At 42.5% G+C, this 14031-nt stretch overlaps 1 protein-coding gene across 1 annotated transcript in view; it reads right to left on the bottom strand.

Annotated features, from left to right (window-relative positions):
• FAAH (fatty acid amide hydrolase) overlaps positions 1–8242 on the bottom strand; it is a 32088-nt gene extending 23846 nt beyond the window's left edge. Inside the window, exons 1-7 of the mRNA XM_006899014.1 lie at positions 8225–8242; positions 6361–6474; positions 5997–6146; positions 5540–5673; positions 4740–4946; positions 3702–3742; positions 3138–3262 (exon numbers count right to left, since the gene is read on the bottom strand). Coding sequence (XP_006899076.1) covers positions 3138–3262; positions 3702–3742; positions 4740–4946; positions 5540–5673; positions 5997–6146; positions 6361–6474; positions 8225–8242 — 789 coding nt within the window. The remainder of the gene's footprint in view (positions 1–3137; positions 3263–3701; positions 3743–4739; positions 4947–5539; positions 5674–5996; positions 6147–6360; positions 6475–8224) is intronic.
• Between the last annotated feature and the right edge of the window lie 5789 nt (positions 8243–14031).

Here is a 14031-nt window from a genome sequence, read left to right on the forward strand (position 1 = left end):
GGAGCTTTCCTATATTCTCTCCAGGCTCTAGATTCTCTGGAAAATTCTAGGAAATCAGAATGCCTGGAAATGGATAAATGGGTGATTGGACAGATGTTATACAGATTTCTGACTACATTGCTGCTATGCGCCTTTTAGTCAGAACCAACTCATAGCTGATCCTCCAGAGGGCTTTCAGAAGCTACAAATTGCACACAAAAAAATTGCCCATCTTTCTCCTACAGAGCATCTGGTGGATTCAAACCAAGTGCCTTGGGGTTGAAGCATAACTCCTTACCACTAGATCACCAGAGTTCCCTTCTGAATAGGTAGGTGGCTGTATAGATGAGATAGTGGATGAATGGTTGGTAGGTAGAGGGTTGAATATACAGCAAGATAAGTCGATAGAATGGATAAAGATGACTGGATAAACAAGTGATTGTTGTTGTTTGTGCTGTCCAGCCGTTTGTGACCCTGTGTACAACAGCCCTAAATCCTGCTCTACCCTGTGCCAATCACATTGCCTCTGACACACCCATCCTGATTACCCCAGTCACTGAATCAATCCACCTCATAGAGGGTCTTCCCATCCTGCACTGTCCCTTCACCCTCCCAAGCATGATGTCCCTCTCCAAGGACCTGTCTCTCCTTGCAACATGCCCAAAGTATGTCAGACGAAGCCCCAGAATCCTTGCCTCCAAGGAGTAGCTTGGTTTAACCCTCTCCAGGATGAATCTGTTTATTTTCTTGGCAGTCCATGGTACATTCAATACTGTTCTCCAGCACCACAGCTCAAAGGCATCAATTCTCCTTCTGTCCTCCCTAGTCATTGTCAAACTAGATATAAATATCTTTAAATTAAAAAACTATCAAGAGGAAATGGGGGGAAGAGAGAGAGAGAATGGGGATGGAGAGATCAATAGAAGCAAATGGTGATAACATACAAGGACAACAAACTGATTATGCGAGGATGGGTGTAGAGATTAAGATGACAAAATACTGTGCAATAGAGACACTTCTCGATGGCTCAAGATCTAGCTAGGGCTGGGTTCAAAGCCCAGCCCTGCAATTATAAGCTGTGCAATCAGAGGTGAGTATTTCACTTTCCCTCAGCTTCCTCCTCTACAAAATGTGAACAAAGACTCAAGCGGATGCTCATTCTATAGAACAAGTATTAGGATGACATACAAAGTGCCTAGCACATAATCCATCCACTGCCATAGAGTCGATTGTAACTCAATTCATCAAATTTCCAAGGCTGCTTTCTATGAAGATGACATTGAAAGAGAAAAAGGAAGCCCCTGTCCCTCTCAAAACTGAAGCCAAAGCAAAGGCATTAAAGGCCAAGAAGGCAGTCCTGAAGGGCGTCCATAGCCACAGAAAAAGAAGATCTACGCATCACATGCATTCCAGGGGTCTAAGATCCTGAAACTCTGAAGGCAGTCCAAATCCCCCTGGAAGAGCACCCCCCCCCCAGGAGGAACAAGCTTGACCACTATGCCATCATCAAGTTCCCCTGACCACTGAGTCAGCCATGAAGAGGATAGAAGATAACAACACACTTGTGTTTATTGTGGATGTCAAGGCCAACAAGCACCAAACCAAACTGTAAAGAAGCTCTGTAACACTGATGTGGCCATGGGCAACACCTTGATTAGGCCCGATAGGGAAAAGAATGCCTATGTTGTACTTGTTCCTGACTATGATTCTTTGGATGTTGCCAACAAAATTCAGATCATCTAAACTGAGTCCAGCTGGCTAATTCTAAATACAAATTTTTCTCACAAAAATAAATTTCCAAGGCCATAAATCTTTGCAGGCAGAGACTGACTATATTTCTTCTGCAAAGCACTTGGCAAATTTGAACTACGGACCTTTCAACCTAGTTCATAAGGCATTATGCCATCTAGGCTCCTTGCCTAACACATAAACTCCAGCACGTAGTGAAAAAACCCCCACTGGGGTCAAGTCAGTTTATAGCAATGCTTTGTCGGGTTTCCAAGGGTATAAATCTTAATGGGGGGGAGACTATTCCTCTTTCTCCTGAAAAGTAGATTCAAACTGCTGACCTTTTTGGCAGCCCAACACCTTACATACTATATACTACCAGAGCTCCTTTAGCACAAGTTGTTATTTGTCGTTGAGTTGACTCTGGCCCATAGTGACCCTGTGTACAAGAGATTGAAACTTTGCCCAGTTGTGTGCTATCTTCACAATCTCTGCTGTGTGGAGGCCCACTGTTGCAGTCACTGTCAGTTCATCTTGTTGTGGGCCTCCCTCTCCTTTGCCAGCCTCCTACCTCTCCAAGCCCTTTAGCACACACTTGGTGGCATTGTTAGTTACGAGTTGTGCTGCTAACTCAAAGGTTTATGTCTCTAGCAATTTGAATCTACTAGTCAATTGTTAGGAGAAAAATGGGCAATCTCCTCCCATGTGATTTACAGACACCAAGCTGCTGGGAGGGTCAAGCTATGAGTTGGTTCTGACTCAACAGCAATGAGTTTGAATTTGAGGGGTTTTTTTTGGATACTAATAAATGGTTATGAATAAGTGAATGAGCGAAGACAGGAGGATATTGAAAGACATGGAATAATTTTCCTCTTTTATTGATTGAGACCTGTTGTTGTTGTTAGGTGCTATTGAGTGTATAACCAACCAACCTGAACCTTGCCCTGTCCCAGAATTACATGTCAGTTTAACTAGGAGCTCTGGTGGTCTAGTAATAAAAGGAGCTGCACCGTCATACCAAAGGCTTACATGGTTCAAATACACCAGGTGCTCCACGAAAGAAGAATGAGCAGTCTCCTCCTATGTGAACGATTGCCTCTGAAAACCCACTGAGGGTCAGCCAACAACAACAAAGCTCTCTGAATACTAAGTATTCTGCTTGTGTATGTTAAGTATGTGATGCTGAGTCCTCCTTTGGGGACAGTTACAGTTATAATTTCAAATGGCACAACTTAGGTGCACAACAGTTAACAACCTATTAACAACCTATAGGTTTGGGAGATAAACATGACTAGGCTCTTCTCAACCACTGAATCTTGGGGTGAGAAAGATGGTTTTCACAGGGATTGGTCAAAAGCACAGACTGGTTAATAGGGTGTGATGGGAGAAGAAGAGAGGAGCCCCCAGCTCTGTGCCCGCATCAAGCTCACCTCCTCCCTGAAGGGCATGGAGGGTACAGTGGGGTCCAGATGATGCATGTCCTTACTCAGCAGGGCTTTGAGGCACAGCACCAGGCTTTCCACATCCCGAGCCATGGGGCCAGCCACCGTGACCACTGGAAGAGACGAAGGGAGGGAGGCTGACTTCTTATTCTTCTGCCCTGGAAAACCCCAATATCTGACCTATGAAAGTAGAATCCAGAACCATGACCAGGGCCAGTGAAAGATATCCTGATGCCATCTTGGGTCAGAAATTGATGATAAGTAGGATTAATAGACTGGCGATAGCAGCTCTGGTGTCTGAGAGAAGACGCTTGTCTAGGGCAGAGCTTCAAAAGAACAGTGGGACAGATTAAAGTTAGCTAGCAGGAAACATTTCTTAGTAGGGCAAGATCACTGAATAAGTAGAGGTGGGAGATCATGCAGTCCCTTCCCAGTACCTTCATCAGTAAGAGAGTTAAGTTGTCTGGAGTTGAGATCTGAGTGAAATCTCTTTTGAAGAAGATCCATCAGACCCAACTTTGACTAGGCATTGCTTCCAGAACAGACACTTACCTGTTTTCTTGCCCTTGACCACAGAGGAAACTCCACTGTAACTGCAAAACCCCACCCATCCAGAGTCCACCTCAGTATCTGGGTGCCAACAGGCTTGAGTATACAATAATAACATACTCCCCAAGACCCAGCACCCAGGACCAGGGGTTGCCTCAACCCTTCCATGACTGCTACTCTGATCTCTTTGACTATCCTTTCAAGATACAAGTAAAGGTTAATTTATCTTCTCATAGCTTTTAACAAAACTCTATTGAAGAAAATCCCAGCTTAATCCCACGAGTTCCCCAAAATGTTGAGTGTTCTAGAGCCCAAATCAAATTCTGCTTAAGTCATTTGGGTGTCTAAGAGAACAACAGGGCCAGGGGCTGGGTCTAGTGTCTCTGTTATGTCCAGTACAAGTAATCACCGCAATGTGGAGCCTCAGAGTATTTTTGAAATATAGGTGGATGACTAGAAAGATACATAGATAAAGAGATGGGTAGGAAGACAGACAGATGTATGAAGAAAGGAATGAAAAGAAAAATGTATAGCTTTTCGAGAGTTGAGTCATTTGTCCATTTTGCTCATGGATGTATCCCAAGAAAATAGCCCAGCATCTAGAACAGATTGAGCTTTCAATGAATATTTGATAAATAAATGAAATTATGGATGGATAGTCAAATTGATAATGGATACAGATGAGTTGATGACTGTATGAGTGAGTGGATGAATAGATAGAGAATTGGATAAACAGAGAGTGGTGGATAAGTGAGTAAGGGATAGAATAGGTAGATGGGCAGATGTATGTATATATGAATGAAGAAAGGATGATTTAATGAATGAATTCAAGATTTATTCTACTACTACTTGTACCAAACATAAAATGCTTAACTGTGATGAAGAAAAGAGCTGTTCTGAAGCCTTCTTACCTCCACCTAGTCCTCTATTACTGAGCCAGGTAGATGGGAGATGATGGATGGAGCACATCCTCTACTTCCCTAGACCCCTGGTTTCTCTAGACTGAGCCGAGCCCACCCCCAGTTCACCACCACTGAGTACCTGAGGCGATATCCTGTAGTCCGAAGGCCATAGATGCCACAGAAGCTGGCCGGCAGGCGGATGCTGCCACCTGTGTCAGTACCCATGCCTAGAATGGACCCTTTCTTTGCCAGTAGAACTCCCTCACCCCCTGAAGAGCCCCCAGGTGTCTTCTTTAAGTTCAAGGGATTCAAAGTCTGGCCATAGATAGGGTTGCTGCAGTCAAAGCTGAAAGAAGAAGGGGTTGCGAAGTGTAAGGTTTTACAGGAGCACAACAATTCCTCCTCATGCAGACAGTGACCTCCTCCCCCAACTCAGGAGTCAGGCATAAGGATGCTTTGTCTCTGGAGGTTCCATGATTTCCTCCTTGATCACTTATCCTACTGGATTAAGGGTCACTCTTTCAGGAACAATCAAGCCTAAACATTAACCACAACAAGGAGTCCATTTCTCTGTTGTCAGAATTGAGAACAGATTCTTCAGAAAAATAAATTAACTGAAGGCAGAGAAGAGAGAACAGGGAGTAGAAGATGAGACTGGAGAGAGAGGTCAGTGGGGAAAAAAAGGAGAGAGATGTAAACCTTTCAGAACCTCAGAGCCTGAAGGGATTTTAGAGAGCATGGAGTCTACCCACACATCTTAAAAATGGGAAACCAAGATTCAGAGGGTAAAAGGGACTTGTCCAAGAATCTCAGTCCTTGAGATCTTTAGGACTGGCTTCTACCTCACCCTCTACCCTCAATCTGAGAATTTAAAGCTATATGTACTCTGGGCCCAGTCTCAGTCTCAGTCCCAGCCCTGAGTCTGCCCACATCAGAGACCTGAGTAATGTCTGGGGGATGTTGGTTTTCACAAAGGGAATGGCTCCCTGGGCCTTCAAGATTTTCACAATGACGGCATCTTCAGTAGCTGGCTTCTCCAGGAACTGGGAAATGCCACATGTAGAGTCATGGCCCTACAAGGAAAGAGAGATTACTTCTAGGCTATGGAAGTCAGGGTAGACTCCTCAGCCTGTAAGCTCTGATCTCTACTCTACCACTACTCACATATATTGACTTCTCTTCTGACACAAAAGCACTGCACATGTAGGAGGCTTCACCGGTGGCAAATACCAAGGCAGCTAAGAGCTTGGGTTTCAAATCCCGGTGCTGTCACTTTATAGCCATGAAGCATTGATTAAGCAATTTGCCCAATGTTATACACTCAGACACTCACAGGCTCAGTGGCAAATGGTGTGCACACACATACACACATGTGCGTATACACTTCAGAGCTTACCATGCAGTCATAAGGGTCCTTGAGGCTCATAGGTACCCCATAGAGGGGGCCTCTCTCATACTTCTTGAGCTTCTTCAGTTCCTGAAGTTGCTTCTCACATTCTTCCAAGAAATCTGTCAGGCAGTTCGTTTCCTGGTGGACCTGCAGTGCCTGAGCACATGAAGGGAAGGAACTCAGATGAGGAGCCCAAGATAAGCACAGTACCAGGGCTCCTCCCACCGTCTGGATTCAGAAGAGAATATATAGATGACTGCAACTTGCTCCCACATTCACCTGGCTGTAACACACAGCTCTGTGTAGGACAGGCAGCATCTCCCATCCCATTCCAGAGTTCCAGGTTTGAGTTTTGTCCTCTGACACCCACCTTCTCCAAGTAGGCACCGAGGACACTCTCAAGGCTCAATTCTTCATTCCGAAGCTTCTCGGCCAGTATCACCAGGGGCAGCTCCAGAATGGGCTTGGGGTCTAGGTCTGGCTCCTATGGAAATGAGGCAGATACCAAAGACCCATCATAAAACACTGGACACCATCCATGCCTTTGGACATAGATTTAGAAATATGCCCAGTTTCTATGTACTTCCTTGTTATCGTTATGTGTTGTCAAGTCAGAAGCAATTCATAACTGACCCATGGCTTCTCAGAGGCTCTAAATCACAAGGGAGGAGAGTGTCCATCTATTATCCCTGCTTAGTCTCTAGTTGCATGAAAATCCTCGGGGACAGATGTGTTTTCCCTATATCTGCCTCTCTAGTACCAGCCCAAGGCCTTACAATGAAGAGAGTCTGTCCTCAGGGAGCTCTGGTGGCCTAGTGGCAAGAAGGTGCACTGCAATCACAGAGATATGCGGTTCGAATCCACCAGATGCTCTGCTGGAGGATGGGCAATCTCCTCCTGTGCCAGTCAGATCCAATTTGATGGAACACGCACACACAAATAATATAAAACTTTAAAAATAATAAAAATTAAAAAGAGAGTCTGTCCTTTCATGTTGCTATTCAGAGAGGACATCACTGGGGTGAGAGTGGCTCTAGAAACAACATTCTAGAATGCAGCAGTTATGGGAAGTGAGGTCCAGCTTTGAATGACATTTTTGCCTCTAGGGCTCATCTCTAGGCAACCCATCATGCTTTCCTATCCAATCCTTCCACCCTGGCTGATCTGGACAAGAGGGCAGTATGCATGTCAGGAATTCAGGGATCCAGTTCCAATCTGATAGATAACCCAGAAAAGCCCTTCCCGTCCATGGCCTGTATTCTCTCAAACATAAAAGGACTAGAACTTCCGCATGGCCAAGTGCCTCAGTAACTCTGAGATCTTCAGTGAGTGAGGTCAGGGCTGACAGGAAAAGTGAGTCCAGGGCAGTGATTTCTTTCCTGTAATTCCTTCCCTCGCTCACTTTTCTGTGTCCTTCCTCTTCAGCCTTGGTTGAGACCCCGGCCTCATCAAACTTAAGTGTGGTTGAGTGAGAAAAGCATGAGTGAGTCTTCTAGGTCCTGAGGGGTAGGAGCGGGAAATGAAGAAATTTCCTTGAGAGACTAAGGATGATTCTGTCTGGTTTCTGCTCCTTCTCCACTCCCTGGAGTCACTCCTGGCCTATGTCCTCAAGGCTTCTTGGTTAAGTCTCTTGGATTTCTCAACTCTCTTTCTTAATAGCATCTGACTTTCAGAAACCCTCTCCTGGAAACTTCATCTACCCCTGACTCTCCTGGTTTCCTCCTGTACTCAGATGGCTCCATCTCAGTTTCCTCTGCCCCCATAAATGTTGGGATTTCATGGAAGTTGACCTAGGTTCTCCTCTCCTTTACCAGCCCACGATGTTGTTGTTGTTGTTATGTGCTGTCGAGTAGCTTGCAACTCATAGCGACCCTATGTACAACAGACCTAAAATCTGCTCTGTCTTGTGCCAGTCGCACTGTCTCTGATACACCCATCCTGATTACCCCAGTCACTGAATCAATCCACCTCACAGAGGGCCTTCCCCTCCTGCGCTGTCCCTCTACCCTACCAAGCATGATGTCCTTCTCCAAGGACCGGTCTCTCCTTACAACATGTCCAAAGTATGTCAGACGAAGCCCCAGAATCCTTGCCTCCAAGGAGCCGCCCAGTTTAACCCTCTCCAGGATGAATCCTACTTGGGTGAATTCAGCAGTCAGATAAGCCTGAGGATTCCCAAATCATCCTTTTCTCCTACCCAGGCCTCTACTCTGAGCTCAGACCCACTTACACACCCACATAGCCACAGACATCCTGAGTCTTATGGAGTATTTTCTGCCAAACCTGTTCATCTTGAAATTCCCAACTGACACTCATGTCATTCTAAATCCTTTGCTCATATCTGAGATCTGATAACTGTCACAAAAGTAAATGTTTAAATTATATATAAGGAATATTACAACACTTAATATGTGCCAGGCCCCATTAAAAATATTTACATATAATTTGTATTACTCCTGACAGCAACCCTGTGAGGTAGATCTTATTATTCCCCATATTTTACAGTAATGATCTTTTGCATTCTTCATGGAAAATTTTCTTGATATCCTCCCAGAGCTCATTTGGTCTACGCTCATTGGTGCTCAAGGCCTCAAACCTGTTCCTGAGATGGTTTTGAAATTCGAGTGGGACAGACTTAAGGTCAAATCTTGATTCCCGTGGACTTAATTTTCCTCAACTTCAGCTTGAATTTGCAGATGAGTAGTTGGTGGTCTGTCCCACAATAAGCACCCGGCCTGGTTTTCACTGCTGATATTGAGCTTCTCCAGCGAATCTTTCCACAAATGTAATCTATTTTATTCCTATGCATACCATCAGGTGAAATCCACGTGAATAGCCTGTGTTTATGTTTCTTATAAAAGGTATTTGCAATGAATAAATCATTGAATGTGCAGAACTCTATCATTCTACCTTCAGCCTCATTTCTCTCTCTGAGCCCAGGTTTTCCAGCTACTGATCCTTATTCCTTATTCCCAACTTTTGCGTTCCAGTCGCCCATTATTATAATGCATCTTGATTGCATGTTTGATCAGTTTCTGACTGCAAAAGTTGGTAAAAATCTTCCATTTCCTCCCCTTTGGCTCTAGTTGTTGGTGCATATATTTGAATGATAGTGGTATTCACTGGACTTCCTTGTATGCGTGTGGATATTATCCTTTCACTCACCAAATTGTATTTCAGGACATATCTAGAAATGAATTTTTTAATTATGAAACAATCCCATTTTTTCACCTTTTCATCTCCAGCATAGTAAATCATATAGTCATCTGATTCAAAATGACCCATGCCAAGCCATCTCATTTCGCCAGTACCTAGTATGTCAATATTTATGTGTTCCATTTCTTTCTTATCAATGTCCAATTTTCCTACATTCATGCTTTTCACATTCCACGTTCCAATCACTAGTGTCTCCTTATAGCTGTTTCTCCTTCTCTGTGTTTCTATCTCTAAGATCTCAGTTTCAATTGCCATGTCTGTTAGTCCAAATGATAATCTAAGTGTGCTCTATTGTATATAGGGTTTTTGAAAGCCTGTGATTTCAGAAGTGGATGGCCAATCATTCTTCCTAGTCTGTCTCGATTTTTAAATATATATATAATAGTATCTGACAGACAAGCATTCTACAGAAAAGAGTAGATGAAAGACATTTACCAGTTAAAATGTTGCTGCCCACCCAGCTACATGTTTGGTTGGTTTTGGGTGTTTTGTTTTTGTTTTTGGTGGTTTTTTTAAAATCTACCCTTTCCCTACTCCACCACCAACCCTTCCTACTACAACCCTTCCCTTACCTTTTACAGTAGATGAAAACACTGAGACATGGATAATAATTTGTCCAGTGAAACGCTGCTTTGTAAATGGCAGATCCTCGACTCGACCCAGGCAACATGGACTCAGAGGTATGTACTTCCTACTGTGGATTGAATTGTGCCTCCTAAACTATGTGTTAGAGTCTCAACCTCTTTTATATGTGAAACTAGAAGCCCCAGTGGTGCAGTGGCTAAGTGCTCAGTTAGTACCTGAAAGGTTAGTAACTTCAAAGCTTACCAGCTGCTCCATAGGAGAAAGATGCAGCTCCCTCTCCCCTTTCTAATAACATTTTCAATAGTCACTCAAAGGATCAAGTATTTAGAAGTAAATCTAACCAAAGGTACAGGAGAACTATGTAAAGAAAATTACAGAATACTACTATGAAAAACCCAAAGAAATTTATATAAATGAAAGATTATACCACACTCATGGATTGAATTTTTTATTTCTTTTTTTTAGGTATATGTTTTTTAATTGAGATTTTAATGAAAGTTTATAGAGAACTTGGATATCCATTTATTCATTGTTGCACATTTTCCTCCCTGCCCACCTTCCCCCCCAAGTCAACTAACCCCTTAAAAAAGAAAAAAAAATCTTTCATTGTTATACAATCTCCCCCAGTCCACTTTACTATACAGCTCTTATTCTAGACTCTTGTCATGCAAATAATACCTAATCATATATTTCTTTAAATATTTCTCTCCCTCATTTGTTTCAATGTAGTGTACATTATTTATCCCCTCTTTTCTTAGTTTCTCCTCAAACCCGATATCAGTCCTGTTTTATAACAGTGGTATTGTGCAGTATTTGTCCTTTTGTGACTGAAATATTTCACATAACATAATTTCCTCCAGGACCACCCATTTTGTATAATATTTCATGAGTTTCTTGTTTTTCTATGCTGCATAGTATTCCATTATGTGAATATACCACAGCTTCTCTATTCATTCATTTGTTGATGTGTACTTAGATTGTTTCCAACTCTTTGCTCTTGTAAACAATGCAGAAATAAACACGGATGTGCATATACCTGCTTGGGTGCCAGTTCTGGTTTCTTTGGGGTTGTTGTTGTTGTTATGTGCCATCGAGTCACTTGCAACTCATAGCGACCCTATGTACAACAGCCTTAAATCCACTCTGTCCTGTGCCAATTGCACCATCTCTGATACACCCATCCCAATTATCCCAGTCACTGAATCAATCCACCTCATAGAGGACCTTCCCCTCCTGCTCTGTCCCTCCACCCTACCAAGCTTGATGTCCCTCTCCAAGGACTGGTCCCTCCTTACAACATGTCCAAAATATGTTAGACGGAGCCTCAGAATCCTTGCCTCCAAGGAGCCACCCGGTTTGACCCTTTCCAGGATGAATCTGTTTGTTTTCCTAGCAGTCCATGGTACCCTCAATACTCTTCTCCAGCACCACAGCTCAAAGGCATCAATTCTCCTTCTATCCTCCTTAGTCATTGTCCAGCTCTCTGATGCATAACAAGTGATTGCAAAGACCATGGCCTGTATCAGATGCACCTTAGTCTCCAGAGAGACACCATTGCTCTTCAGTACTTTGGAGAGGTCCTTAACAGCAGGATTGGAATTTTTAACATTGTAAAAATGATGATACTACCAAAAGTGATCTACAGATACAATTAAATACCAATCCAGATCCCATCACCATTCTTTAATGAGATGGAAAGTAACCACTACTTTATGTGGAAAGGAAAGAGACCTCAGTTAAGCTAAGTGCTACTGATGAAGAAAATGAGGTCTTAATATTTCCTGTTCTCAAAACCTACTACACAGCACATTAATCAGAATAACTTGGTACTGGAACAGCAACAGATAAATAGACCAAGAGGATAGAATTGAGAAGCCAGAAACAAATTAATTCACTTATGGACAAATGATCTTTGGCAAAGAGGTGTGAAAGGAAGACAACCTTTTAAACAAATGGTGCTGTTAAATTGGATATCTATGTGCAGAACATTGAAACAAGATCCATACCTCACACTATATACAAAACTCAAGATGGACCATGGACCTTAGCATAAAATATAAACTTATAAAGATTATTAAAGAAAAAAATGAGGTGAATGTAGGAGTTCCAATCAATAGCATGAATAGACTTTTAAACAACTGAACATGCACAATCAGCAGGAAAATCTAGGTAATTGGGATCTCCTCAAAATGAAATTCTATGTGCATTGGAAGAGTTCCCCGAGAATGAAAAGAGAACCTATTGGTTTGGCAATGACATGTCTAACAATAGAACACATCTCAAAAAGTTACAGAATACAAGAAACAACTCAAGAAAAAGACAAACAGCCTACTTACAAAACAGGTAGGGGACATGAAGAGATGCTTCACCAAAGAAAATGTTCAATAACCAACAAACATGAAAAAAGGTTGAAGATAATTTTTCACCTCAGTTGCTCAACTCACTGCTGTTGAGTCAGTTCCAGTTTATTTCTAGCCTCCATCAACTTTCACAAGAGGGGATTTTCCATCTGCTACCAAAGTTGCTGCAGGTAGATTTGAATTGCCACAGATGTGCAGCCTTCGAGTTAGCAGCACACCTGGCCACAGTCTTTACCACTATGATTGTTGTTGTTGTTATTGTTGTTGTGTGTACCACTGAGTCAGAACTGACTCAAAGCTGACCCTCCAATGGGTTTTCAGAAACAGGAAATGATGTGGCAGAAACTCCCCATCTTTCTTTCTCAGAGCAGCTGGTAGATTCCAATCATGTACCTTTGAGTTGGCAGTGCAACTCCTTGTCTCTAAGACACACCAGAGCTCCCAAATTAGTTATTATTGTTGTTGCTGTTGCTAGGTGCTGTTGAGTTGAGTACCACTCATAGCGACCCTATGAATGAAAGATCTGAACCCTGTTCTATCCTGTGCCATCCTCACACTTCCTGACACACAGGAAGAGCCCATTGTGGCAGTCACTACATCAGTCCACCTGGTTGAGGGTCTTCCTCTCCTTAGCTGACCCTTCACCCTTCCCATCATCATGTCCCTCTCCAAGGAATCGCCCCTCCTAGCAACACGCCAAAATATATGAGACAAAGCCTCATCATTCTTGCCTCCAAAGAGCACTCCGGCTGCACCCTGTCTCAAAGACATAATTAGCTATTAGATAGATGCAAATCAAAACAATGAGATATCATCTCACCTCAGCAATAATAACAGAGTTCAATAAATTTTTGGCAACAGTGTGGAGATGTTGGAACTCTCGTATACTGCTGGTGGAATGTAAAATGGTAAACACTATGGAAAGCTATTTAGTACTGCCTTCGAATGCTGTCAATAGAAATACCATTTTTATTCAGCAATCTCACTACTAGGGTTAGATCTCAAAGAAATAGGAGATGTCACTGGAACAGATAGATGCACAACAGTTTTATTAACAATAACAAAGAGATGGAAACAACCCATTTGTCCGTCAGCAGACAACTGGATAAAGAAACTGTGGTTCAACACTGAAAAACAATAAAGAATTCCTTAAACACTGCACAATATGGATGCATCTAAAAGATGTTATGCTAGGTGAAATAAGTAAGTCACAAAAAGACCATTATGGTATGTTGTTGTTGCTGCTGTTATGTGCTGTCAAAATTGACCCATAGCTGACCCTTCAGGAGGTTTTCAGAGGCTTTAGATCACACAGAAGGAGATTGTCCATCATTCTCCCACAGAACAACTGGTGGTTTCGAACCACATGCCTTTGGATTGGCAGTGCAACTCCTTACCACTAGGCCACCAGAACTCCCTAATTGTGGTATAAGACTACTTTTATAAAACATTCAAGAAATGTTTTTACACAGATAGAATCATTCTTACCTGGTTACCAAGGATGGGAAGGAAGAAAATGAGAATAAGCGTCAATAAGTAGACAAGTTGGGTGAAGAGAAAATGCAATATATATTTTGATCAGTTACTGTAATTTACTAATTACATTAGCCGATTGTAATTGCTATAAAATGAAATATAAATGAAAGATTGGATAAAATTGTAATTACAATGATAGAAAACAAAATGTATATGAATAATCAAGACTCATTAATTAAGAATTACAGGCCCTAGCCCTAAGAGAGATGCAAATTAAAACAACTATGAGATATCATCTCACCCTAGTCAAAATAGCAAAATTTAACAGAACAGCAAGCAACAAATGCTGGCGAGGTTGTGGAGAAACTGGAACCCTGATTCACTGTTGGTGGGAGTGTAAAATG

This window comes from Elephantulus edwardii, unplaced genomic scaffold, assembly GCF_000299155.1.
Source record: "Elephantulus edwardii isolate Elephantulus edwardi_28Jun2011 unplaced genomic scaffold, EleEdw1.0 scaffold00243, whole genome shotgun sequence".
In the NCBI taxonomy this organism is placed as follows: domain Eukaryota; kingdom Metazoa; phylum Chordata; class Mammalia; order Macroscelidea; family Macroscelididae; genus Elephantulus; species Elephantulus edwardii.